The following is a 27,999-nucleotide window of genomic DNA, read 5'->3' as shown; positions in this document are numbered from 1 at the left end:
TATATAGTCATACATACGCAGACATTGCTTCAGTCTGGTGCCTCATCGTGTAGCGCGTACTTCAAAAAACAGTTTTTGATTCAAAAAAATCTATGAGAGAGTTTAGTATTTAAAAAAAAAAAGACATTTCATATTTGCTCTGCATATTATGAAAATATACGGGAAATAAATATTACAGTGCTTATTTAATAAGTTTCTTAATAGTTGCAAAGTTAAAATTTGTGAAAAATTTGTGGAATTTTTACTTTAAAATGGGAAGGCTCCAAAAAATTTGCAATTGTATTTTGATTATACTTTATGTATTATCAAATATTCCTAAAAACGTAGCGGTCCGCATCTCTAATTCAAACCAACGTATTAAAGGTAAAAAAAATTTTATTATAGATAATATGCACATACTTGTACATTTTTTTTCAATTTTGATGTGTTTGTAAAAAAAAGGCTTATAAAAATAAAAAAAATGTTTCACCCCTTAAAAAATGGAAACATTTTTAAACATGCATACAAACATATTAACATAACGATTTTTATTTATAATTAACATCGAGAAAGGATCTGGAACACGAAAACTGTGTTTCTGTTGTTTTCAGTAAAGATTAACAGAATATATTATATATACAATATGTATTAATATGAATTTATATATTTTTATTTTTTATTATTTGTATACCAATAATTAAAATACTCCCAATTTTAAAAATTTCTACTCTTACTTAAATATGAAACCGTTATTGTAGGCAAAAGATAAATAGTTTTTTTTTGGTTAAAAACCATATTGTGAAAGTATTGTATGAAATATTAAAATACTATTGACATCATTAGGTTCATTCAAGTTATATAAATCAAACGTAAAAAAATGCCTTCACAAATAAACTACTTTGGATAATCTTATGTACATTCACTGTGGCAACGAGTTCACATTCACATTTCGTTTAAGACTGGTCTACCACGACATAACCGGTACCTATTCACAAAAACAGACAAGAAAAAGGGGCCATACAACGATTCGGCGAATCTTGCATACCCTGCCATGCAGATTTAGACATTCTTATAGAGTAATGCTTACATTTATTATTAGACGTTGGTATAAAGATTTAATTCCATTTAAATAATTTAAAGCATAAGTTATTTTTCTGAGAGTATTAACAAAAATGTATGACCTAAATAAAATGACCTATGTATAAAAATGACCTAAGATATGCAATAAAAGGTCGAAATGTACATATATAAGTTATATACAAGTCGAAACGGCCGGGATCGGCGAACTTTATAGCCATATGTGTACATACATATATCGGAAATGTCATAAATTTGGTGCTTCTTAAGGTAGAGTTTTGGGACATTCCTTGCACTGTACTTAAATGACTTTCTATATCCGATAAATATAAACTATAAAAATTATATGAACTTCCACTTAACTGTAAGGGTATAAAAACTTCGGTTTCGCCTGTAGTATATTTCATATATTGTTTGCACTACATTTGATACAGAAGTTAAGATGTTTTTTATCTTTATACGAAAACCGGTCATTATATAGTATTATTTCGAAATCCCACATTGGCAAATTATTGTGCGATTTTCATGCGATGTTGCTAAGTAAAGCGTGTTGTTTTGTTTAAAAAGCTTTTATACGGATAAACAAATACATTTCATATATATATATATATACATATATACATATGTATGTACAATGTGTGTTTAAATCTAACGGAAGTTCTATCTAAGCTGATCAGAATATTTATGATATTGAAAGGTGGCATTGTATGACTTGCTAAGTCAGGTTGTTATATACCAAAATAGAATAAATAAATAAACATGAAAATATAGTAAATAAGTTAAAAATTATTTGTTGGGAAATAAACTAGATATAATCGTGGACAAAAGTATTTTGACAAATAAAACGCGTTTTTTTTTGTAATTACAATATATAGTATGTATGTACATGACATTAATAAAAATTCAAATATTAATAAAAATATAAAATAAAAATTCATTAAAGTGGGAGGTAAAATTAAATAAATAAATGAAATAAATTTTATTTTGCAAACACGCAGGATCATAAGTTTTGAATTGTTTCCATGGTAATATCTCGAAAATACTACGACTTCAGCATTTGTTTCCATATTGAACCTTACTAAATTTATCTTCCTCTTTTGTTCTATTTAAGCACAAATTATGTATGTATAAAGATTTCTATCTATAGGAATATATATTTCTATAGGGTTCGAATCACGTGCCTTAGTATATGCGAGGAGAGTACTAAATAGAACCTAAATGATATACCAATCGGAGGCTTGAAAGATGAGCAACTCTGTTTAACTCGATGGTATTGAGTGGGAGCCCTTTTGAATCAAACGTTCGCCCGAAGTATTAAGAAATTGCCGCCGTTGCCGTTTCCTACATTTAACGGAGGCTACGCACAAAAGCATGAGTTTTGGTTCGATGTTCCCAACGTTTATGTGCAGATATTAACCAGCTTATAAATCGAGAGTCTGCATTAGAAACTGAGTGCTCACTGCGCTCAAAAAATAATAAGTTTTAACACTTGAAAAAAAAGTCCGACTGTCCTTACCTTAGGTTTTACCAAAGATTATAAAGTACATAGATGGGAAATCAGGGCCCAAAACGTCGAGCTTGTAGGTGAGGGGGGAACGCACATGCATACGATTATATTTGCGCACTATCCATCTAGGCTACCCTCGAAGTTGGTTTAATGATACTTCAAATTGGTTTTAAAGCAGGGATCGGCACCCCAATACATTGATATGATTTTACCGCATTAGTGTTAGTAACGAATAGCAGAAAGTAGGCTGTGTGCATGACGTTTCACACATGTATACTGTGTGTGTGTGGCAGAGCTCGGGCAGAGAAATTTCCTATGACCCCGAGAAATTTCCGTCGTGGAACCCGCTGTAAAAATGAAAACATTTGAGAGCGGGTTCCACGACGTGGCCTGACAAAATGCCGTAGAACCCGCACTCATAGACATTTTTACAGCGGGTTCCACTACGAACTGAGACGATGTTAAGGTAATTTTAAAATTTGGTATTTTTTTTATTGGAATATAATTATTGGTTCCAGCGCTGGAACCCGCCATAGTACATTTTTCTTTGTATGAGATGTCCCATTTATGTACTTTATAATCTTTGGTTTTACCTACCCATAAATATTTATGTTTTGTCGATTTGCCGGAGATACAAAGCACAACATTCGGTTGCAAAAATTTTAAAAATTTTTTTAAAAAACCATACGGCTGTACTGGCGTAAAAGTTAACAAGAAAAGAAAGCTAACTTCGGGCGGAGCTGAAGTTTATATACCCTTTCAGTTACAACCGGATATATATCGCAAACATCGGATATAGTTGGCCGATCCTTATGGGAATATGAATATATAATCCAATTTATTACAATACAAAATCTAAAAAAAGTCTCAAGCTTCTTTCTTCAAAAATACCGAAGTTGGTATTTCTACCAAAAACCATTTCCGATCGTTCAGTTATATGGCAGCTAAAAGATATAGTCGGCCGATCGTTATGAAATTTGGTAGGTCGAATTAACTGACCAAGAATATAATCTGTACCAAGTTCCAGCTTTCTATCTTCAAGAACAAAAAAGTTGGGTCATTTCCGATCGTTCAGTTATATGCCAGCTGTAGGATATAGTCAGCCGATCCTTATGAAATTTAGCATTTCGTATTATTTTGCCAAAAATAGCGCTCGTGTAAAATTTGAACTCTCTAACTCTAAAAAGTTAAACCGATACACCGAAGTTATACCATTTCCGATCAATCAGTTATATGGCAGCTATAGGATATAGTCGGCCGATTCCGGTCGTTCCGACTTATATACTGCGTGCAAAGGAAAGAAGGGTGTGTGCAAAGTTTCAAGTCGATAGCTTTAAAACTTAGAAACTAGTTCGCGTAGAAACAGACAGACAGACGAACATGCTCATATCAACTCAGGTGGTGATCCTGATCCAGAATATATGTATTTTATAAGGTCGGAGACACTTTTGGACAAAATTATAATACCCTCTGCAAGGGGTATACCTTGCTATATAGTTCCGCAATATCAAAGCCGGGCCACTCTCTGGTTGTGAGCTTAAGCTTTGCAGTTTCTATTCGAGATGCACTGTATGTACATATGTTACTGCATTAGCACCATAAACTGGTCTATCTTCTGCATCTACAGGCGGAATAAATATTCTTATAACTTTTTAATAATTTAGATAAAGATTTAAATAAGTATTTAAATAAAGAAAACTTAATGACCAAACAAGTGCAATAATTAACAACTAAATTATAATACCAAAAGGATAAAATAAACAAACATTTATTTTCTTTGAGATGCTTTAAAGACTGAGATTCCGTTTCAGAGTTCCCTCCCTTAGTTAGAATACTCTAACCAAGTAAGCTAAGCTTGTGGGGCTCATTCGAGTTAGTTTTCTTTTTGGAATCTGCTGCATTGCAAAGGTAAATCTTATAGTAAAGTTTTGACCTCTTAACGATTAAGAGACAAACAGAAACTTCAAGCTGGTTAGGCGCTGCGTCGTACACAGCTTGTGCGGTTAAGCCCAGCGATTTATATCCTGGCTCTAGCCATTTTTATATTTTTTATTTAAACATATTTTTGTTGATTTTTTGTTAATATTTTTTTTTTTAACTTTGCTTTTATTTCTTGAATCTTTTCTTTGCGAGACTAACAAGAGGTGTATCAAATCTTATATTTTTAACTTAACTAACAGTCATATTGACTGATACGGAGTTAGACGGCCCTAAAAATCGATTGCTGGGTTGGGAGGTCATTGCGTCTAAGGCGGGATACGCTAGAAACCCGAGTCAATCCCCGAGCGAGAAAATTTGGGTGTGAAGACAGTTTTTCTCTGTATGACTCTTTTTGCTTCTGGATTTCGTCTTTCACTGCGAGGATGCCCCGATCCCGGTGGATGTTTTCGTTGCGAACATACCAAGGTGCCCCTGTGATAGTTCTCAAGATTTTTGATTGTGCGCGCTGTATGATGTCTATGTTGCTGCTGCTCGCGTTCCCCCACAGCTGGGAGCCATACGTCCAGATTGGCTTTAGGACTGAATTGTACAGTAGTAACTTGTAGTCCAGGCACAGTGGCGATCGTGAGTTTATGATCCAGTGGAGGCTGCTGGCTTTCAGTTTTAGGTGCATCTTTTTGCATTCGATGTGCTTGCGCCAGGTAAGTCGTCTATCAAGGGGAACGCCAAGGTACGTTACGTCGTTAGCTTGAGGGATCTGCATACCGTTTAGTAAAAGCGGAGGGCATGTTTGTCTATTAGGAGTAAACGTTATATGTTTACAATTTTGTTCGTTTATTTTAATGCGCCAGTCGGACAGCCACCTTTCCACTATTGTGAGATGATTAGCCAGTTGGGTTGTTGCCTGCGTTGGGCATCTGGAGCGACTAAGAATAGCGGTATCGTCGGCGAACGTTGGGGTTGTTAGTTGTGCGCTTGTAGGAATATCCGCAGTATACAAAACATATAGACACGGGCCGAGTGCGCTTCCTTGTGGAACTCCAGCTTCGATGGTGTAGTCGCCCGAAGTAGCTGCGTTGCATCTCACTGAGAATACCCTATTGTAGAGGTATGATTCCAGTAGCTTGTGGGTGTATGTTGGAAAATACGTTTTAATTTTGTGCATGAGTCCGATGCGCCAAACTCGGTCGAAAGCTTGAGATACGTCGAGGAAAATAGCGCTGCAGTATTCTCGCTGTTCGAAGGCTGAGCGTATTTCGGATGTTAATCTGTTCACTTGTTCAATGGTTCCATGCTTCCAGATGTGGTATTATGCGAGTTAACAATGAAGGTTAAGTCGCTAATGCGACTGGCTAAGGGGAGGACTCTGGCTGAATTTCTGGCAGGAGGAATGATTTTGAGGCTGGGTTTGGCTGGAAGACACTTTGGAGATGTGTGGCGAATGTTTCAGCTCGGTCTTCGTCGCTGCGAGCCCAGCATCCCGAAGAGTTTCATATCGGGGTGGTCGTTTCAGTTGGGGCGCTAAGATTTGGGTGGGCCCTCCACAGGGGGTTCTTTGTGCTTGTTGGCGAGAGATTCTGGATGTACCTCAGCTGTGCATTTGCTTCCTGTTGGTGAAGAGCCTGGTCGAGTGATCGGGTTGCTTCCTTAAGGCGTTGTTTTGAAGCTGGTGATCTGCTGTTTTGCCAATCACGACGCGTGCGCCTCTTTTCTGGCACGAGCTGTTCGATTTGCTGATTAGATTTGAAGTGTTTGTTTCGGTCCACATCTTTCCTATGAGGAGTAGAGATTTTAGCTGTCGCAACGAGTACTTCTTCCAGGGCGCTCGTAGTGTAGTGAATGTCCGATTCCATGTTAAATTCCGAGGCGAGTTCTATGTGGGCACTCACGTACTTTTTGTTTTTTAGCCAGTTCGTTTTTGGCGTCGTCAGGCTGAAGGGGTGTTCGGTTATTTCTGGGCTTTGAAGAAGCGAGTGGTCTGATGATAAGTCCGAGACTGCTTTGGCACTTATTAGATTGCGAGGTATGTTTTTTGTCACTGCAAAATCAATAAGGTCTGGGAGCTTTCGTGAGTCTGTTGGCCAGTATGTGGGACTTCCAGGAGAAACGTAGTCCAGTTTATTTTTCACATTTATAATTGCATTGTACAATTGTCTTCCTTTGGGAGTCACTAGACGTGATCCCCAGTGCGTATGTTTGGCGTTGTAGTCTCCTGCGGTTATAAATCGATCCCCAAGTGAATTGTAGAAGTCCATAAATTGTCCTTCGGAGATTGAGAAACGAGGAAAGCAGTAAACGGCAGCGATTGAAAGGATTCCGTTGCTTGACTGAATTTGTATCGATGTGGCCTGCAAGAAGTTTGTTGCAAACCTTTTGTGAAAGTGGTGTTTAATGCGTTCTCTGATTAGAACTCCAGTTCCGCCGTGGGCTTTCCCATCTGGATGATCTGTGCGGTAGATTGTGTAGCCTCTTATATGAAAGATGTATTTGCTTGTTAGATGCGTTTCCACCAGTAGCATAACGTCAATATGGTTTTCGGTTAAGAATTGAGATAATTCTAGTCTATGCCGTGAGACACCATTGGCGTTCCACATTGATATTCGTAGCGCCTGCATAGATTATTTAGACTGTTGTGCTACGAGCAGCTGTATCACCATGTTCTGGTTTTGAACAAGCGTTTGCATGGTCGTTTTCATGAATGACATAAGCTCCATCATACTTTGTTGGAGGGTAAGCATCATAGTTTCCATTTTGCTGTGCGGCTGTTCTGGGGCCTGTTAAGCCTTTTGAGAGTTAGGCTGAATTGGAATTTCCCTTCCAGATCGTAGAGCATCGGCGTAGGAGAAGCCGTTGGTGGTGTTTAGTGGACCGAATGAGGATCTCGCAGCTTTGGCGAAGAAGACGTCTGGCGTAGTTTTTGACGCAATGTACACATTCTGTGGATTTTGGTTGCGCGTTGAGGTCGCTTGACGCATGCGACTCTTTAACTCCTTATACACCATACATCCTCTATAGATTGCTGTATGGCTGCCTCCGCAGTTTCCACATTTCTTCACGGTACTATCCTTGTTTGTAGTGCAGAAAGCAGAGTTTTGGGCGTCCCCGCAAACTACACAGACATCCCGAAGTGTGCAGTAAGACCTGGTGTGTCCATACTCTTGTCAATTAGTCCATTAAACTGGACCGTTGCGTTTATGTGGCTCTTCAACAGTGATTTTCCGGTGCGAAAGATATTGCAGGTTGTAGATTGGGTGGACTTCGTTCTTCTTCAGCGACCTGCTTTCTGGCTCGAGCTCGACCTTGAAGAGGGGTTGTGGCTTTTTATCTTTATTTAGAATGTTAATAAAATTCTTGGCGGCGAAGCCCTTTTCTTTAAGGGCGGTTTTTATGCTCAATGAGCTCATTGCGTGGCTCTTCCTTTTTTTTTGAACAATGCTCTAGTTTTGGTTAAGCACATCACAACTGTTATAAAAAGCTTGTCTGTCGCTTTTAGTAAATTGTAGTTCAGCGTCTTTTCGCTTATATTGGGTTACCTCAGTTTTTTTATTAGCTGTATTATGGTGCAGTTTTCCCGGAGCTCGGACAAAGCACGTCCGCTCAGTTCGCTAGTTCGTAAGTTCGTAAGTTTTTATATAAAAAACTTTTTTTTTGTTTTGCCATATCTGGTTTCAGTAAGTCTTAATATAATTTTGGGCTCATGAGCAAATCTATTCGGGAAAATTTTGGTTAAGTTTGGTACTAGTTTCGATTCACTAAATTGGAGCCAGGGAGAAAATTTGAGTTACCACACAAAATACATTTTATTGATCACATTCACGACTTTTGAACACGCTTCAAATGGAACCATTCTGATCAAAAAACAAGAAAGGAAAGCTAACTTCGGGCGGAGCCGAAGTTGATATACCCTTGCAGTTGAAACCGGATATATATCGCAAACATCGGATATAGTTGGCCGATCCTTATGAGAATAAGATAATATAACGCAATTTATTATAATACAAAATCTTAAAAAAAATCCTAAACTTCTTTCTTCAAAAATACCAAAGTTGATATTTCTACTAAAAACCATTTCCGATCGCTCAGTTATATGGAAGCTATAAGATATAGTCGACCGATCATTATGAAATTTGGTAGTTCGGATTAACTGAAAAAAAAAAATAAAATCTGTACCAAGTTCCAGCTTTCTATCTTCAAAAACACAAAAGTTGGGTCACTTCCGATCGTTCAGTTATATGGCAGCTATACGATATAGTCGGCCAATCCTTATAAAATTTGGCATGTCATATTATTTTGAACTCTCTAACTCTAAAAACACCAAAGTTATACTACTTCCGATCAATCAGTTATATGGCAGCTATAGGATACAGTGGGCCGATCCCGGCCGTTCCGACTTGTATACTGCGTGCAATGGAAAGAAGGGTGTGTGCAAAGTTTCAAGTCGATAGCTTTAAAACTTAGAGACTAGTTTGCGTAGAAACAGACAGACGGACTTGCTCTTATCAACTCAGGAGGTGATCCTGATCAAGAATATATATACTTTATAGGGTCGGAGATGTCTCCTTCACTGCGTTGCACACTTTTGGACAAAATTATTATACCCTCTGCAAGGGAATAATAAAACCTTCAGAGGTTAGTCAAGAAAAAAACTTTTACAGCGTTTCCAAAATAAAAAAAATTTTCTATTTTTTCTAACTGTTCACTTGTTTTTTTGAGTGTTTGCATAACTTTGTTTATACCCTTGCATAAAAAAGTATATAATAATAATATATAAATAATACGACGGCAAAATAATACGACGTACCACATTTCATAAGGATCGGCCAACTATATCCCATAGCTGCCATATAACTGAACGATCGGAAATGCTATCTGGTAAAAATAACAACTTTGGTTTTTTTTTAAGATAGAAGTTTGGGATTTTTTTGAGATTTTGTATTGTAATAAATTGGTTTTATTATGATATTTTCATAATTATCGGCCAACTATAACCGATTTTTCGACATATTTTCGGATTTCACTGCAAGGGTACATCAACTTTGGCTCATCCGAAAGTTAGCTTTCCTGTTTAAATCCTAACACAAAATTTTGTTGTTGGTCAATTGTTGTTAGCTCTTATAGTTTTAAAAACTTCTTAAACTGTCGTATGTGACTTAAATATCCAAAGCTATAAGCTACGACTTGTAGGAATTGTGTTGAATGTCTGTTGCGTGAGTGTTTCCCTAGGGTGGATCAATAGCGCAATTAAAAGCGGCATTTTCCCGGGCTTTGCTATAAGAGGTCTTCTCTAATGGATGGGTTTACTGGGGAAGTTTTTAAGAATGGATATCCCCACCATTCCGGATTTCATCTATGTCTATGTATTTATTGTATGCTATGTTGTTGAGCGATGGAGTATTTTCCAGTGTGTGAAAATGTGCCAGAATGATTCATCTCTGAAGTCACCTGATAGGGTCCGAGGTATCCTTTCAGAATATGTAAGTTTTGTCTGGTTTCATCTTTCGGTTGGTATATCATTTATTCAGATCGGAAGCACAAAAAACAAGAAAGGAAAGCTAACTTCGGGCGTAGCCAAAGTTTATATACCCTTGCAGTTTAAACCGGATATACATACATCGCAAACATCGGATATAGTTGGCCGATCCTTATGGGAAAAGGAATATATAATCCAATTTATTACAGTACAAAATCTAAAAAAAGTACCAAAATTCTATTTTCAAAAATACGAAAGTTGATATTTCTACCAAATACCATTTCCGATCGTTCAGTTATATGGCAGCTATAGGATATAGTCGGCCGATCCTAATGAAATTTGGTAGGTCGAATCAACTGACAAAAAATATAATCTGTACCAAGTTCTATCTTCAAAAACACGAAAGTTGGGTCAGTTCCGATCGTTCAGTTATATGGCAGCTATAGGATATAGTCGGCCGATCCTTACGAAATTAGGCATGTCGTATTATTTTGCCAAAAAAAGCTCTCACCTAAAATTTGAACTCTATAACTTTAAAAACACCAAAGTTATACCATTTCCGATCAATCAGTTATATGGCAGCTATAGGATATAGTCGACCGATCCGGGCCGTTCCGACTTATATACTGCGTGCAAAGGAAAGAAGGGTGTGTGCAAAGTTTTAAGACGATAGCATTAAAACTGAGAGACTAGTTTGCGTAGAAACAGACAGACGGACAGACAGACGGACAGACAGGCGGACAGACGGACAGACAGACGGACAGACAGACGGACAGACAGACGGACTGACAGACGGACAGACGGACATGCTCATATCAACTCAGGAGGTGATCCTGATCAAGAATATATATAGTTTATAGGGTCGGAGATGTCTCCTTCACTGCGTTGCACACTTTTGTACAAAATTATAATACCCTCTGCAAGGGTATAAAAAATGGTTAGCTTTTTGGCTTTATATAGTTGCCTACTCAAGCAAGGTATGCGGTTCATTATTATTTGGACTGTGATACATAGTAATACACAGTAACAAGCCGGCGGTGGTCCGAAAGACGCGAGGAGCTTATGACAAGTGCAAGTACGCCCGAGCGAGACAAGGCCGGGTCATACCGCGATAATAAACCAGACAGATAAGACTGCGGAAGCCGATCAGAGATGCATCATCGACCTTAACCACTGTCGCTATAACTAAATATATATACCATAATATTAGAGCATAATAACATAATACAAGAATTAACTCTCACAAGATCAAATACTAAATAATTTTATTTTGTTATTAAGATAATCAAGGTGACCTGTCAGCATCGGGATCTTACTGGCAACAGCATGTGACTCCTTCCAGCGGAACGACAGCCTATGAATCTCCATTTTATTCGGCTACACACGGTCTTGTGCAGACCCATCCGTCTCTAAGTACCGGCCAATCAGGCCCAGTTCCGCTAAATAACAACAATCTGGGAAGTGGTGTGCCTGTCACTGGTGCAACCAATAGTAAGGCTTCCTTAACAGCAGGAAGCGGATATTTAAACTCTCGGGGAAGCTTGCCAAACTCTGCGCGCTATCCGTCTCATAAACTTACTGGAACTGTGGTTGAGCCAAATCCAAAGTCTCCCTTCCGACACTTGGATTTCTCTACTAGTGCAACAGCTGAGTTACGGCGAAATCCTTCTTTATCTGCTCCAGATGAATGCGCACGCGCTTGTCGTGAGGGAGAACCTCCTAGAATTTGCTATTATCACTTTACTCTGGAGTATTATACCGTTTTGGGAGCGTAAGTAAATAACTAAAATACATAATTTTTCTACCCGATTATACAAAATGAAAAAAAAAATACTTTGTATATGTAAATAACACATTTATTTTCTTAAGAAGCAATTTAAAAATCACTCTTCCAAGCCAACGATTTTTTATACATAACGCCATAATAATGCCATGCCTCACACATATTAATAACTAAACTAAAACTAACTAGCAAAAAACAAAAACATAAATAAAAAAATAAACTACGTATAAACTTAAAAAAAAAATTTTTTTTATTATTAACTAGCGCATGCCAGGTGTGTACACCAAACGCAACAAATACAGTTTGGAGCCATTGCCAGTGTGTTTTGGCTGATGGAGTGGAGCGCGGAATTCTTACTGCCAACCGCATGATACCTGGTCCAAGTATTCAGGTGTGTGAGAATGATAAGGTTGTTATTGATGTGGAGAACCATATGGAGGGAATGGAGGTGACTATCCATTGGCACGGAATATGGCAACGGGGCTCTCAATACTATGATGGAGTACCTTTTGTCACACAATGTCCGATTCAGCAGGGAAATACCTTTCGCTATCAATGGACTGGAAACGCAGGAACTCACTTTTGGCATGCGCATACAGGTCTTCAAAAACTAGATGGACTTTATGGAAGCGTAGTCGTTCGCCAACCTCCATCAAGAGATCCAAACTCTCATTTATACGATTTTGATTTGACTACACACATCATGTTGATCAGTGACTGGTTACACGAAGATGCCGCGGAACGATATCCTGGGCGTCTTGCGGTAAATACAGGCCAAGACCCAGAATCAATGCTTATTAATGGCAAAGGTCAGTTTCGTGATCCAAACACGGGATTTATGACCAACACGCCTTTGGAAATTTTTACAATAACTCCCGGCCGGCGCTACCGCTTTCGTATGATAAATGCCTTTGCTTCGGTCTGTCCGGCTCAAGTAACTATTGAAGGGCATGGAATGACGGTTATTGCAACTGATGGTGAACCTGTACAGCCAGTTGATGTAAATACTATAATTTCATTTTCGGGTAAGTTATTTTAAATATTATCGGTTTCGGTGTTTTAATTTACAAATGACTTTTATACACTTTTTTCTATCAAAACGTAAAAATTACGAGTTGCTATTCTCTCTTTAATATTTCCCCTTAATTTTACGAAGAGCCTTATTTAAAAACATACATTCCCGTTTGCTCCGTGCTACATCTGGCGTCCCTCAAGGAAGTCATCTTTGCCCGATATTATTTACTCTTTTTATAAATGACTGGCCTTCAGCTTTAAGGAACTCCCTAGTTCTTATGTATGCAGATGATGTAAAGCTTTTTATTCAGTACAAATCCATCTCTGCCCAATGCAGTCTTCTGTCTGATCTTGAAAACTTTCAAAAATGGTGTTTAGCTAATGATTTAATATTTAATGGATCAAAATCCAAGCAGCTGCCTTTTATTGTTCTAGCCCTATTTGTTCTGCAGGCTAGGTATGTATACTCTCTATGGGATTGCCTAGGAGAAATTAACTCAGGTTAATGGTCTCCTATAAGACACTAAATTAGACGCGTCCTAGTAAACACTAAACTTAAATTTGCCGGCCATATTTCCACAATGGTTAATAAGGTTAAAGGAGTCCTTGTTTTCATTAAAAGGTGGTCAAAAGAACTTACTGACCCATACCTAACCAACACCATTTTTATTTCTTTGGTCCGTCCGATACTGGAGTACGGTTCATGTGTCTGGAGTCCCCAATATGGAGTACATAAGGACCGCATAGAATCCGTACAAAAAAATTTTGTAATACTCGCACTTAGAGGTCTATACTGGGATGCAAATCTTCAGCTTCCATCCTACAGCAGACTTTTACTTATAAACTTATCTAGCTTAACAAATCGTAGGACAATGCTCGGTCTAGTTGTTCTACATAGCCTAATTAATGGGGAGGTAGATAGCCAGCATTTACTAACACGCTTAAATTTTAACATGCCTAATAGAAGGACTAGAAACTTCAGTCCTCTATTCCTTAGCCATTGTAGTCTTATGCTCGAACTAAAACTAAATAATAAATCCTTTCGCGCCCTTTGGTCGTCTGGGCCTCTAAGCTTTATGGTGAATGCATGAATGCTAGCTGATGCTCTAATTGATGCACAAGCCATTTCCAAAATTGTGATAGACCGCGAAAAAAGTGGTTATTTAAGAAAAAAATTTTTCTTTTCCTCTATTCCTTAGCCATTGTAGTTCGACTTATGCATAACACGATTCTCTTAGGGTCTTATGCTCATATTGCAATGGTCTCTACCGAATTATCTCACTTCCCTCTCCCCCAAATCTTAAAATTTATATTCTAAATTTCTTCTTTGGAACTATTAAAATAATAGATTAGATAAAAATCTAATAGATTAGATTAAATAGATTACGCATTAAGTTATTTGCTTTTAAGGCAATTCTATTAAGGATTAAGCTTTCGAAATTAAAAAAAAGAATTTATTCCTGAGCACCTCAATTCGGATCTCGAAAAGTAGTTTGGCAATGAACTTTCTGTTTTTAGGGCTTGTGTATCGGGTTTGACAGATTTATGGGTTACTTTAATGCAGTGGGGGGCAAAACTAACACATGTTTAAAATTTGAGTGTGTGCGTAGCAGAGAAAAAAAATGAGAGCAGAGAATTCACTGAGCGAAAAAACTTATTTTTTTTATTTCATTTTTCGTTAATTCAAAAGTGGAATGGGCACTAAAATTGAGTATTTTATTTAAAAAAAAGGTTTGCTAGCAACATTTCTTAAACAAATGAAAAATTACGCTTTCCTATCTATATTCTCCATGAAGAAAACTTTTTCCAACTTTTTTTTTTTTGATTTTTAAGTTTGGGCTGTCAAATAAGTCGAAATGAGAGCAATTAAAAAAGCTTCTAAAAAAAATTGAAAGTGCTCACACTGTCAGTGTGCCGGCAGCGCTGCGGCAGAATTTTCTACCCTATACTCGCGTGCTATGTAAAATGAGAGTTTGCCCACCACTGCTTTAATGCCAAAATTTATGGGGTGTGGGGAATTTTTGGAATGATGAAGGGGTCTCAATTTTATTGTTTTTCTATCGATCTAAATTAAAAAGGTTTAAAGCAGTGGTCGGCACTCAATACATTGATATAGTTTTAACGCATTAGTATTATTAACGAATAGCAGAAAGTAGGTGTGAGCATGACGTTCACACATTTATACTGTGTGTGTGTAGCAGAGCTCGGGCAGAGAAATCGCCTATGCCTGCGGTATAGGGCCGTGCCGACCACTGGTTTAAAGCAAGATAATTATTTGGAAAAATGGAAGAAGCTGTTTATGACAGGATATGGAGCTGTTTATGACACCATTTTAATTCCATGGGAAGTTTTTTCGAAATCAAAAAGGGTTAAATCGGTTACCTTTTTTTTCGGTTAAATACACAGTGAACTTAGGTTGTCAGAATTCCTTTCGTAAAAGTAAGCTCCGGAGCCTGCCCGATACTATAGTTTAGTAAAATTACATTGTTGCATTTCTACAAAACTAGCCTAGATTAGTTAGTTAGCAGCGTAGAACAATAGATTAGTTAGAATAATTAGGGGAAAAATTATTAATGAATTTGAAGCTTTACCGCAACTAAAGCGTTTATAGTTTTGCTGGTTTTATAATATATTTTAACCTATATAATTTCATACGCAGCACATGTTGCTATTCGCTTATTACAGCAGCTCAATTTTCTCACTAATGCACTCTTACTGTTGCCTTGCGGGGCAACATTCCAGGGGCATAGGAAATTTTTCTGCCTGAGCTCGGCCGTATACACAAAGTATAATCGTATGAAACGTCATGCTCCCAGCCTACTTTCTACCATTCGTCACTAAAACTAATGCATTCAAATCATTTAATGTATTAAGTGCCGATCATTGTTTTAAAAGTTTCTTAAAGTGGGGCTGGAAGAGATGTGTACTGGCTATCATATAGTCGAAAAAAACCACTATACATATACTGATATTCTTTTTTTTTTTTTTTTATTATGGACACACAAAAAAAATACAATTTAACAGAATAAAATACCATTAAAATCTTTATTACAAGTCAACATTGAATATAATCTAGCTATGTCCTAAAAAAGTTTGCAATTAAATAAGAATATTTGGAATAAAATTCAAGCAAATAATAAAGTTTATTATTATAGGAGAACGTTACGATTTTGTAATTTCCGCGGATCAGCCAGTTGGTGCTTATTGGATACAACTGAGAGGTCTCGGTGAGTGTGGAATTCGTCGAGCTCAACAACTGGGTATCCTACGGTATGCAAGGGGTCCATATCAACCGTCTTCCCAGCCGCCAACTTATGATGTTGGAATACCACAAGGTGTGGTAAGTATCCTACAAAAATATGCAGAAAATTTGTTGTCCTTTATTAAAAAAAACCAGCCCAATACTCATCTGTCGTTTCAATTTGACATTGTTATACCCTTGCAGAGGGTATTATAATTTTGTCCAAAAGTGTGCAACGCAGTGAAGGAGACATCTCCGACCCTATAAAGTATATATATTCTTGATCAGGATCACCTCCTGAGTTGATATGAGCATGTCCGTCTGTCCGTCTGTCCGTCTGTCCGTCTGTCTGTCCGTTTCTACGCGAACTAGTCTCTTATCAAAGGAAGCAGGCCTTTGACGGGTTCGTCGAACAACTCGAGCCAGGCGACCCTCAACATAACTTATGGCGAGTCACCAAATCTATCAGACAGCCGCTGAAAAGGATCCCACCTGTACAAAGAACCGACGGCAGCTGGTGCAGATCGGAGATGGACAGGGCCAACGCTTTCGCCGAACACCTCGAAGGTGTCTTTACGCCTTTCGATCGCTGCTCACCGGAGGATGCTGCTGAAACTGCCCGTCTGCTAGCCGAGCCTTCTAGGGACGCCGATCCAATACCACCAGTGACTGAGGAGGAAACAGCTGAGCTTATAACCATCATGAGCAACAACAAGGCCCCGGGCGATGATGGTATCAATGCAATTGCATTAAAAATGTTACCACCTCCAAGCATTCAGCTAATTACGAGGATCTATAATAGATGCTTGGAGATAGGGTACTTCCCGTCCACATGGAAACGTGCCCAGGTAACTATGATACCTAAGCCCGGGAAACCCGAAGCAAACCTTTCGTCCTACCGACCAATAAGTTTGTTACCAACGCTCTCCAAAATACTTGAACGAGTGTTTTTAAGCAGAGCACTGCCAGTATTTGACGAGGCTGGACTGATCCCTGACCACCAGTTTGGCTTCAGGCGGCGACACGGTACGCCAGAGCAGTGCCATCGGGTAGTGCAGTGCATCCTGGACGCGTTTGAAACCAAGAAGTACTGCATGGCCGTCATGCTGGACGTGAAGCAGGCGTTTGACCGAGTCTGGCATCCCGGTCTTCTATATAAATTAAAGACTGGCCTACCCCGACCATACTTTCAGTTCCTAAAGTCGTTCTTGGAAGACCGTAAATTTGCTGTTAGATGTGGCGAGGCCATCTCCGGTATTAGAGAAGCTCACGCTGGTGTACCCCAAGGCAGCGTTCTTGGCCCGTTGATGTACAATGCTTACACGGCCGACCTCCCTGTTCTTCAGAGGCCTGACCTGCTCGCAGCAACCTATGCAGACGACACCGCCTTCCTTACCACCGCCGATAGCGCATTGGGGGCAGCCGATACGATGCAATTGCAACTTGACTTGCTCAGCGACTGGCAAAAGCGATGGAACATTGCCGTCAATAACGAGAAGTCCACTGCCTCCACATTTTCTCTCTGCAAAGGCAACTGCCCTCCAGTTAACCTTAACGGCTCTCCAATCCCACAGGTAGACAATCCCAGGTACCTGGGATTCACCCTAGACAGGAGGCTCACCTGGAAGCCCCATCTGATTAAGAAGAGGAAACAGGCTATTCAAAGACTTCGATCCTTCAACTGGCTTATGGGTAGGAGATCGAAGCTGAGAACTTCCACTAAACTCCTCATTTACAAGGCAATAATACGCCCTATCTGGACGTACGGCATACAGCTCTGGGGAACTGCGAGCAAGACGAATGTCCGAACTATGCAAGCTTTTGAAAATAGAGTCCTTCGAATCGCCACTGGGGCCCACGTCTATCATGACAATCGCACTATCCACGAGGTTCTCAATTTCCCTTGGGTCAAGGACGAGATACAAAGAAGCAGCGCACGTTACATGCAGAGGCTTCATAATCACCCGAACCGGTTGGCCAGCTCCCTGCTGGACAGCAGCGAGCAACCCAGAAGACTTAAAAGGACACACCCGCTGGACCTCCCCTTACTACTCTAATTTTTTTTTTTCTACCATATTAATATTTAAAAATATCTATACGTGAAGTTTACGTGATAAAATTTAATGGTTGTCCCTAATGGACAGTTTTAAATAAACATTACCCTGCTATTACAAAAAAGTTTTGAAGCTATCGTCTTGAAACTTTGCACACACCCTTCTTTCCTTTGCACGCAGTATATAAGTCGGAACGGCCGGGATCGGCCGACTATATCCTATAGCTGCCATATAACTGATTGATCGGAAATTGTATAACTTTGGTGTTTTTAGAGTTAGAGAGTTGAAATTTGACACGAAAACTGTTTTTGGCAAACCATTACGACATGCCAAATTTCATAAGGATCGGCCGACTATATCCTATAGCTACCATATAACTGAACGATCGGAAATGATCCAACTTTCGTGTTTTTGAAGATAGAAAGCTGAAACTTAATACAGATTCTATTTTTGGCCAGTTGATCCAACCTACCAAATTTCATTAGGATCGGCCGACTATATCCTATAGCTGCCATATAACTGAACGATCGGAAATGGTACTTGGTAGAAATATCAACTTTCGTATTTTTGAAGATAGAAGTTTGGGACTTTTTTTAGATTTTTTATTTTAGTTAATTAGTTTTATTATGATGTAATCATAAGGATCGGCCAACTATATCCGATGTTTGCGATATATATCCGGTTTTAACTGCAAGGGTATATAAACTTCGGCTCCGCCCGAAGTTAGCTTTCCTTTCTTGTTTTATTATTTATCTATTCTTATGTAGGGGTCGTTCAAGTATTACGTAACGAATGTTTTGGCTGATTTTGACCCCCCGTTTCCCCGTCAAACAAATCGTAACGTTTCGTCCGACCCCCCAGTAACAAATCGTAACGTTCACGCTGACCCCTCCCCCCCTAAGGAGCGTTACGTAATACTTGAACGACCCCATATTATAAAAACTAATAATAATAAGACACAAATAAAATTCTAAATATAACTTTTACTTATTTCTAAAAATTACTTTTAAAAATTATCATGAATTTTTAGCTTATCTAAGATCGGCGTATCTTAGCGGTGAACATAATAGAAAATATTCAATACATATCCTGAAAGAATTATTTCTGACTCCATAAGCAAAACTCATTTATACATAATATGAAGAAGTACATCTAAAATGAATTTTTACTCTCCGCTAAAGCATAGTACTGAGTTGACGAAAATCCGCTGTCCAACGAGTGACAGCTGTCAAACTCCATATAAAAAAAAAACGGTGTAAAAAAGGAAAGAAGAAGAAATTTTTGCCTTCTAGATTTTGCGGGTACTGAGTTGACGAAAATTTTTGTTATCGATTTTTATCGTGTTGCCGGATCAAAAAAAATAAACAGCTGCTCTCGGGGAGTTAAAAGAAATATTTCAATTTATTTTTATAGGTGTGACATGGAGGGTCAGTTGACCAAACAAAAAAATAGTCGGCCCGAAAAATTTTCGGCGCGCGAGGATAAGTTGAAATTAATTAGTGCGGTCAAGACGAAGCCCATCATATGGGATTTGACCCACAAGGGGCATTTTAATTCCATAAAATGGCATTGAAATGATTTGTGATTGATTTTGATTTTGACCCAGTTTTCTTTTTCTTAATCAGCTCCTTAGCGGCGAAATACATAAACAAAACACCAACATCCAATCGTTTTGAATTCATTTTTGCTTATTTGTTTTTTGTTTACAAACAAAAGCTGTTCATAATTACCTTATTTCTTCATTTTTTTGGTCACACTACCTCGGCAGCCGAATAAAGTGCAAAATCGCTATCAGAATTTCAACAGCGGTTTTTCGTCAACTCAATACTATGCTTAAGAACGGTAAACCTTTGAAACCGCAATATTTTCGAATAACGTTTTTCACAATTTCGATTAATATTTAGTTCGATAAAATTTACACTTTTTGCACCCGAGTACAAGGGTATTGTATTCGTGTGAGTGTATGTAACATAGAGAACATCCGTCCCTATAAAGTATACATATATATGTATGTATTCTCGATATACCCGAGTTCGTCTGTCCGTATAACGCGTGCCTCACACGGACTGTAAGAAATAGATCCATAGGATTTGGTATTGGTACTTCTTAATTCCAACAAAGTTCAAGTTAGAGTCCCATTTTTGCCACGCTCACTTCCGCTTCCAAAACGAAAATCTCGTTGTAGTTCCAGTTCATCAATGTTTTTGTAAATGTTCTAATGCCAAACTGTTCCAATGTCTAATCCTTTCCTACAAATTAAAAATCAGCACAATCAGACATTTTTTAGAAGAGTTTTAGACTTTTTATTTAGCTTTTTTACTGAATTGCTTTAGTAGTTTTTTCCCCAAGCAAAAACGTATGCAAAATTTTTTTTTTTTTGAGAGTTTTTCTCATTACATTCATATGATTATAACACATTAATCTTAGTAACGAAAAGTGCATTAGTGTGTGTGTGGCAGACCAGTGCCTTAAAGCAGTGGTGGATAGAGCTGGAAAACAATCGATGGTGGGCACTATCGATTTTTTCGATTGTTTTTCTATGAAACCATCGATACTATCGATTGTTCTATACAACTTTTTTGAATAAGCAGTATACCTATTTAATATGCCAATAAGTTCGCTCGTACTTTTCTTTAATAATATATTTGCTTAATTTTTATTTATGAAAACTAAAAATTAGAAAACATATTCATATATGAAAACTTTAAATTAGAAAACATATTCATTTATGAAAACTTAAAATTAGAAAACTTATTTATCTATGAAAACTTAAAATTGGATAACATATTCATTTATGAAAACTTAAAATTAGAAAACTTATTTATCTATGAAAACTTAAAATTGGATAACATATTCATTTATGAAAACTTAAAATTAGAAAAAAAAACTTAATTAGAGATCATTTTACATTTGATTTTTGTTTAAAAATATTAACATATCCACTATATTCGACTTCAACGAGGATCGACGATCCGATATTATTTGGCCGGCTTTACTAATAGAACGCTCGGACTCTGCCGAGGAAGCTGGCACGCATAAAAATTTTTTGGCAATGCTTTGTATTGCTTTCATATCTGTCTTTTCCTAAAAAATAAGAGAATTGGTTATTTTAAATTACTATTGAATAATATATTATATATTTTACCTTTCAAAACAAGATAGGATCAATTTCCTCAGGCTCATTTGGATTTTTCAGGTACTGCCTTAGAAGAATAATGCTATCTGCTTTAAATGAGTTTGTTTGTTGAGACACTTTATTTTCTAGATATGTAAACATTTTCGTTTTTGATTCCAGTGGTGTTGAAGGTGGTGTTGGAATTTGCTGTGAAGTGTTTGAAATTAAATTTGCGAATATTTCTTTTTCTACAGCTATTGCTGCTTGTTTAGCATTAAAAGGAGGCAAAAATCCGTTCCTTTTGAACCTCGGGTCAATGAGAGTGGCAATGCGTGCAGTAGTTCTCGTTTCGTAAGAAGAGAATCTTTCAGGCAACCGTGTTTGTAAAAGAAGAAGAAGGTCAGAAGCTGTTTTCGAGTTTAGTTTTGATGATAAAACGTTAAGTTTCTGATGAAGTTCGCAAATGACGGGTATGATTAAGGGGAGGGTAAGGTATTAAATTTTTTTTTTTTAATTTTTTTTTTATTTTTTAAATTGAATGCATAATATTTGAGAAATATTGTGTCAAAATTTCAAGGCAATTAAAGCAAAATTGACAAAGTTATTAGTTATTGACGAAGTTGCTCATAAACGTTTTACACTGGATTTTTGTGTGTTTAAAACTTTAAAGCGTTTTTCCCACAACTCACGTTTTCAAAGTCGGTGCCCCTCATAACTTCAAAACTACTGCACCGATCCTTTTGAAATTTTAAACACTATTTCTGTACATATTTTACGAGGTAACGCTGTCGAGTTTTTTGAACTCAAAAAATTGAGTTTTTCACTTCAAAGTCTTCGAAAAAATTAAAAAAATGCAATTTTCAAAAAACCTTCACAGCGTTACCTGGGGCGAACTATTATCTAACGAATGAACTTTCATTTTTTGATTACAAATGATCCAGCACCGAGTTATGAGGGGCACCGCAATTCAACTTTTTTTGGCGACACGTCCGGACAATTGCTACCATTGCCATATTTTTATACCCTTGCAGAGGGTATTATAATTTTGTCCAAAAGTGTGCAACGCAGTGAAGGAGACATCTCCGACCCTATAAAGTATATATATTCTTGATCAGGATCACCTCCTGAGTTGATATGAGCATGTCCGTCTGTCCGTCTGTCCGTCTGTCTGTCTGTCTGTCTGTCCGTTTCTACGCGAACTAGTCTCTCAGTTTTAAAGCTAGCGAAACTTTGCACACACCCTTCTTTCCTTTGCACGCAGTATATAAGTCGGAACGACCGGGATCGGTCGACTATATCCTATAGCTGCCATATAACTGATTAATCGGAAATGGTATAACTTTGGTGTTTTTAGAGTTAGAAAGTTCTAATTTAACATGAGAGCTATTTTCGGCAAAACAATACGACGTGCCAAATTTCATAAGGATCGGCCGACTATATCCTATAGCTGTCATATAACTGAACGATCGGAAATGACCCAACTTTCGTGTTTTTAAAGATAGAATGCTGGAATTTAATACAGATTCTATTTTTGGTCAGTTCATCCAACCTACCAAAGTTCATAAGGATCGGCCAATTAAATCCGATGTTTGCGATATATATCCGGTTTTAACTGCAAGGGTATATCAACTTCGGCTCCGCCCGAAGTTAGCTTTCCTTGTTAAATATTTTTTTGTAAAAATTTTATTAAACATTCTTCTAATGTCATACTTTAATATACCGTTGGTTGAATAAATAAATTTTAACTGTGTCGTCAGGAAAAAAATCACAAAAACATGGCTTTTTTCGCATGATTTGACCTTACCCTCCCCTTAATGAAATAGTTGTACTCTTGCTAGCAGATACTTGTTTTGTCGCCTCATAAAAAGGTGTTAAGATGCTGCAAACTTCCTCCAAAACTTGAATTTCGTCAGCTAACAATGGGCTCGGCGCTTTATGCAACAACAAAAGAACTGACGAAATAGCATCTTTTATTAAAATTGTGCGTTGAATCATTAGATAAGCGCTATTCCAGCGAGTCGGCACTTCTTGTATCACACCGTATGGTGCACTGCATTTCTGCGCTTCTTTTAGCTTCTCATAAGCCATTGAGCTGCTTTTAAAAAATGAGACAATTCTTTTACATTTGTTCAGCAACGGCAATAGAGATTCCGATTTTAGAAGCTCTTGAACCAACAAATTGATTGTGTGCGCAACACAAGGCATATGTTTAATTGCCATTAGATCACAAGCTTTTTTCATAGTTGCGTCGTTGTCTGTCACGATTGTGACAACTTTTTGAAAAATGTTCCAACTTTTTAAGACGCTAGTAAATGTATCTGCGATGTTGGGCGCAGTGTGGTTGGTTGCCGTTAAAAATTTTTCAGTGGATAAAACAACACATTTCAGCTCAAAGCTGTTGTTTATGTAGTGACAGGTAACGGTCAAATACCCTTCATTGGCCCCGGACGTCCAGCAATCTGTGGTTATGGCTAAGTTTTCAACATAGCTCAATTCCGTTTGTAATTTCAGCTTTAGTTTGGCGTATTCAGATGGAAGAACTACATTCCTCAAGTGCGTCTTGCTGGGTAACTTATACCATGGATCAAGTTTATTAATTAGCCTTCGAAACCCCACATCATTAACCACACTAAACGGCTGAACATCTTGAGCAATCATAAACATTACATCTTTGTCTAATTCAGCTTTTCTTGCCGAATCATTTGGGTAGAACTGATCCTTTACCAAAAAATATTTCCAAAACATTGGGCAACGGAGTCTTTTCTGTGCTTAGATAGTCTGGATGTGCCCGTTTCAGATGATCGAGCAGGGTAGATGTGTTCCCACACGTTTTATATATCTTACAGCACCGCTTGCAAGTTGCACTCTGATTTCCAGTTTTTTGAAAATGCTGCCACACGAGTGAATTTTCTCGCTTTCGCTTGAGTTCCATGTTGATCCACCTACAATAAACACAAATAAATAAATATACGTAAATCGTGTCAATTATACGAAAAAAAAAACCAGTGTAATGCATATTAAAAATGCGTACATGTATGCGGGCACATGAACGCAACATTTTGTAGACATGAATTAATCATTAAATACTTACTTTTCAATTAATTTCCACAGCTAGCTCCAACACCACCTTTACCGCGACTGCGCTTATAACACTTATCCTGATAAAATCGAAGAAATTGTATATAATTTTAATAATTAAGAATACATACTTTAGCCACTTACGTTCTTCTTTTGAGACAATATACATAGAAATGCAAGAAAATTGCGGAAAACAATCGATAGTGCCAAAAAAAATCGATGGTTCACAAAATACCAAAACCATCGATAGTATCGATAGTGGCATCGATTGTTTTCCAGCTCTAGTGGTGGGCACGAAATCTAACGGTCGGAGCCGCAGCTCGGCCAAACAACAAATTACAACAACAACCACCACCCTCGCGATGGTTGTCGTCGCGTTGTGCGCAAAACGACCCTTAATAATTGTTGTTGCAAACTCGGGACCGCGGGGTCGGGCCCGCTACCTGCTTCAAAATTTGTGTAGCATTGTTTTTGTAAATCTTCACGGCTCACTGACCGCGCGACTCGATCGTCTGGCCCGATTTGCTGGCGCCAAAAATTACGAATAACGGGGGGAGCCTTGAGAGCCCGAGGAGCCATAGGCTTGCCCACCCCTGCTTTAAAGTTTAAACGTAAGCCTAAGTGTGGGTAAAAGAGATGAGTACCGGGTATAATTATAGTTGTTAAACTCGACTGTAGCCGTCGTTTTTTGTTACTTTACTCTGGCCTATAAGCGGGCGAACAATGTGGATTGCTTCAGAGGCATATTGCGGAGATCGAATGATGCCCTAATGGCCCCAATTGAAAGCTTATTCTCTTAATTAAATAAGTTTACTGTTATTTTACGAAATAATCAACCATTTTATTATGAATCAATTATTATCAAACCAAATATTTCAAGCTACTTATTATAACCCGATATGAATCAAGCTGTAAAGTTCGGAATCGCAATCGAAAGCGTAGCGGCTTGGCTTTGTGTGTAGTTTTTCCTGTGCGAATATGAATATTACAATTTTTGGCATTAAAACGTAATATATTTTTATACCCTTTCAGAGGGATTATAATTTTGTCTAAAAGTGTGCAACGCAGTGAAGGAAACATCTCCGACCCTATAAAGTATATATATTCTTAATCAGGATCACCTCCTGAGTTGATATGAGCATGTCCCTCTGTTTCTACGCGAACTAGTCTCTCAGTTTTAAAGCTATCGACTTGAAACTTTGCACACACCCTTCTTTCCTTTGCACGCAGTATATAAGTCGGACGGCGGTAATTGGTTGACTACCTATATCCTAGCTATACACCTATACGTCGGGGATGACTTGATAATACACTCTGAAGGGTTATAAAAAGGCCCTTAGTTCCAAGAAATTTAAAGTTAAATAGTTACATATCTTAGAAAAAGACAATTATTAAGGCACTTAAATTGATAAGATACAATTTTTTTAAGGTAAAAGTTGGTAGTTTTTCTTGGTATTGATCTGTGAAAATTGTGATTTTTTTGAAATTTGACAACCCGAAACAATCGCTTACAACAATTACGTTAATTTTACGTTCAAATAAATTATCCCATTCTAAGACCACTCTTATTTCTAAAATATTATCTAACAAATTCTTTATTTAGCTAGCTATCTATGCACTTTATGTACCTTTAAATTTATATAAATTATATATATATTTTTTTGCTGTATATAATGTAATAAATTTATATGTAAAAATACATAATATATTAATATAGTAAATATATCAATGATTATTTTCAATGAATCTGTGAATCGTAATGTGAATATTTATTTCTTTCTTTTTAATGATTCAAACATGTAAATTACTACATTCATAAAAACCTCGTAATCTTGGAAACTTGCACATGTAAATAAAAAACGCATGTTATTACGCCTTCTATCCAAAATATACTTACGAAACAATAAAAAAAAGGTTATGAATCCTTTGGACGCTCAATGCAACCGTCAAAGAAACGATGCCATTTGCGTAAGTCAACTGAAGAATTCTCTTGAAATAGATCGCGGAATATTAGCAGAAAAGCCGGATGTAAAGATTTTTCTACCATTTCGTTTTTTTGTTTACCGTGCCGAAGATCTTTTTCAACCAAACACCTATAATAGATTTTTAGGTATGTAATGAACCACAGGTAAAACTAAGAATTTGATCTAATATACTCCAATGTTTTAGTTGCACCTACCGGAGACCACGTAATTTCTCTGATCGACGAAATTTCTTATTTGTCGGCGCCAGCACCGTTAACCTCGCAATATAACGATATTAACCCAGAACAATTTTGTAATGGGGACAATCGTCCTGCTGATTGTGGACCAAATTGCATGTGTACTCATAAGATTGACATACCACTGAATGCAATTGTAGAAGTTGTTTTGGTAGATGAAGGTAAACACATTCATAATTGAGAAAACGTACCTTTTTATTAAATCGAAGATACAAAAAACTTTAATTCTTAGTATTGGAGCACCTTTTATTTGGTTCTGTTTTGCCTTTTGACTTATAACTTCAATTTTTCTAAAAAATGTATTTTAAACAATATAAGCGGCTTATATTATTTTTAATGTTATACGGGGTCGCGCATTGTCATGTGGGCCACTATGAAGATTTTATTTTTAAATATTTACGTTTCAAAATTTAATTGTATAGGTATCTTTATCTAGAACACCCGTGTTTTACACAACATGTAGATCTAGGCTTGTAGAATGGTATTCTATATGCTTAATAACGTGAGCTGTATTCATAAAAAATGTCAGGCATTAATATTTTTAACGAGCCCAAAAATTTTTTTGTTTAAATTTTTTGTTTTGTTTTTTGCGTTTTAACTTTTAAATTAGTTTGCTAGTAAAATAAAATTGGTTTTTTGATTCCATTCGAACGGGCATTCTTCCCCCTTTTCCCTATTTCTCAGTATAATCATTAACATACTAAAATTATTTTGTTTAGTTCAACAACCCAATTTGTCTCATCCGTTCCACTTGCACGGATATGGATTTAGTGTAATCGGAATTGGAAGATCCCCGGACTCCACAGTTAAGAAAATAAATTTAAAGCACGCTCTTGATCTGGACAGGAGGGGTCTATTGCATCGACAGTACAATTTGCCACCGACCAAGGATACAATTGCCGTACCAAACAACGGCTACGTTGTTCTGCGCTTCAGGGCTGATAATCCTGGTAATGATCACATTGTGTATATGTATTTGTAGGTGTATATGTTAAAATATTATTTTCTATATTTTCACAGGCTTTTGGCTCTTCCACTGTCATTTTCTATTTCATATTGTCATTGGTATGAATTTGATTTTGCAGGTAGGCACGAATGCTGATTTGCCACCCGTGCCACCTGGATTTCCAACTTGTGGCGATCATACTCCGTCAATACCCATTAATTGAAAATCAGTACGCCTACAACTCTATGCTGATAAAAAATCACTAAAATATTTAGAGCAGAATATGACTTTTGTATGATAACTAAAACCCAGCACGACATATTTTCTTTTGTATAAACATGAAAAAAAATAATCCTTATTAAGCATGGCTGACATTCCAAGCTCAACTTTAAATAATGCTTTCTTTTTAACGCCAAGGTGCCTAACACGAAATATATGTATATATTTGTATATTTGTAAAAACAACCAGTACAATACATTAATTTATTTTATTAAAATTGCATTTATTTTATATTTGTCTTATGATTTTTTTTATAATAGTGTAGCGTCCGTTTTAAATGTGTGTATATACAT

The 27,999-nt window shown here is 37.3% G+C and overlaps 1 protein-coding gene and 2 long non-coding RNA genes across 4 annotated transcripts in view; 1 reads left to right on the top strand and 2 right to left on the bottom strand.

Annotated features, from left to right (window-relative positions):
• The window catches only part of LOC122321273 (uncharacterized), a 30,438-nt gene extending 29,491 nt beyond the window's left edge, over window positions 1–947 (bottom strand). For both annotated transcript variants that reach the window (XR_011442534.1, XR_006246043.2), the window contains exon 1: window positions 714–947. This is a non-coding gene — a long non-coding RNA (uncharacterized lncRNA). The remainder of the gene's footprint in view (window positions 1–713) is intronic.
• stw (straw) lies at window positions 1–27,937 on the top strand. Its single transcript, XM_017243146.3, has 8 exons — window positions 1–363; window positions 11,256–11,745; window positions 12,022–12,782; window positions 15,927–16,111; window positions 26,174–26,369; window positions 26,429–26,641; window positions 27,200–27,430; window positions 27,501–27,937. The coding sequence occupies exons 1-8, from the start codon at window positions 252–254 to the stop codon at window positions 27,647–27,649; spliced, it is 2,337 nt and encodes a 778-aa protein (XP_017098635.1). The 5' UTR covers window positions 1–251; the 3' UTR covers window positions 27,650–27,937.
• On the bottom strand, window positions 20,866–24,504 carry LOC138926162 (uncharacterized). Its single transcript, XR_011442533.1, has 3 exons — window positions 24,273–24,504; window positions 21,212–24,123; window positions 20,866–21,150 (listed from the first exon to the last, which is right to left on the bottom strand). It is a non-coding gene; the product is annotated as an uncharacterized lncRNA (long non-coding RNA).
• Window positions 27,938–27,999: the final 62 nt, after the last annotated feature.

Source organism: Drosophila bipectinata, chromosome 2R, assembly GCF_030179905.1.
Source record: "Drosophila bipectinata strain 14024-0381.07 chromosome 2R, DbipHiC1v2, whole genome shotgun sequence".
Taxonomy (NCBI): domain Eukaryota; kingdom Metazoa; phylum Arthropoda; class Insecta; order Diptera; family Drosophilidae; genus Drosophila; species Drosophila bipectinata.
The sequence above is the reverse complement of the archived record's forward strand: the minus strand, read 5'-3'. Positions and strand labels throughout refer to the sequence as shown.

What these genes read in the sequence shown, in the direction of transcription:
- stw (XM_017243146.3), top strand. Translation starts at nt 252, where the DNA reads ATGGGAAGGCTCCAAAAAATTTGCAATTGTATTTTGATTATACTTTAT. An exon ending in TTCAAACCAACGTATTAAAG is followed by an intron (nt 364 to 11,255) that starts GTAAAAAAAATT and finishes TTTGTTATTAAG; the next exon opens with ATAATCAAGGTGACCTGTCA. An exon ending in TTGGAATACCACAAGGTGTG is followed by an intron (nt 16,112 to 26,173) that starts GTAAGTATCCTA and finishes AATAAAAAAAAG; the next exon opens with GTTATGAATCCTTTGGACGC.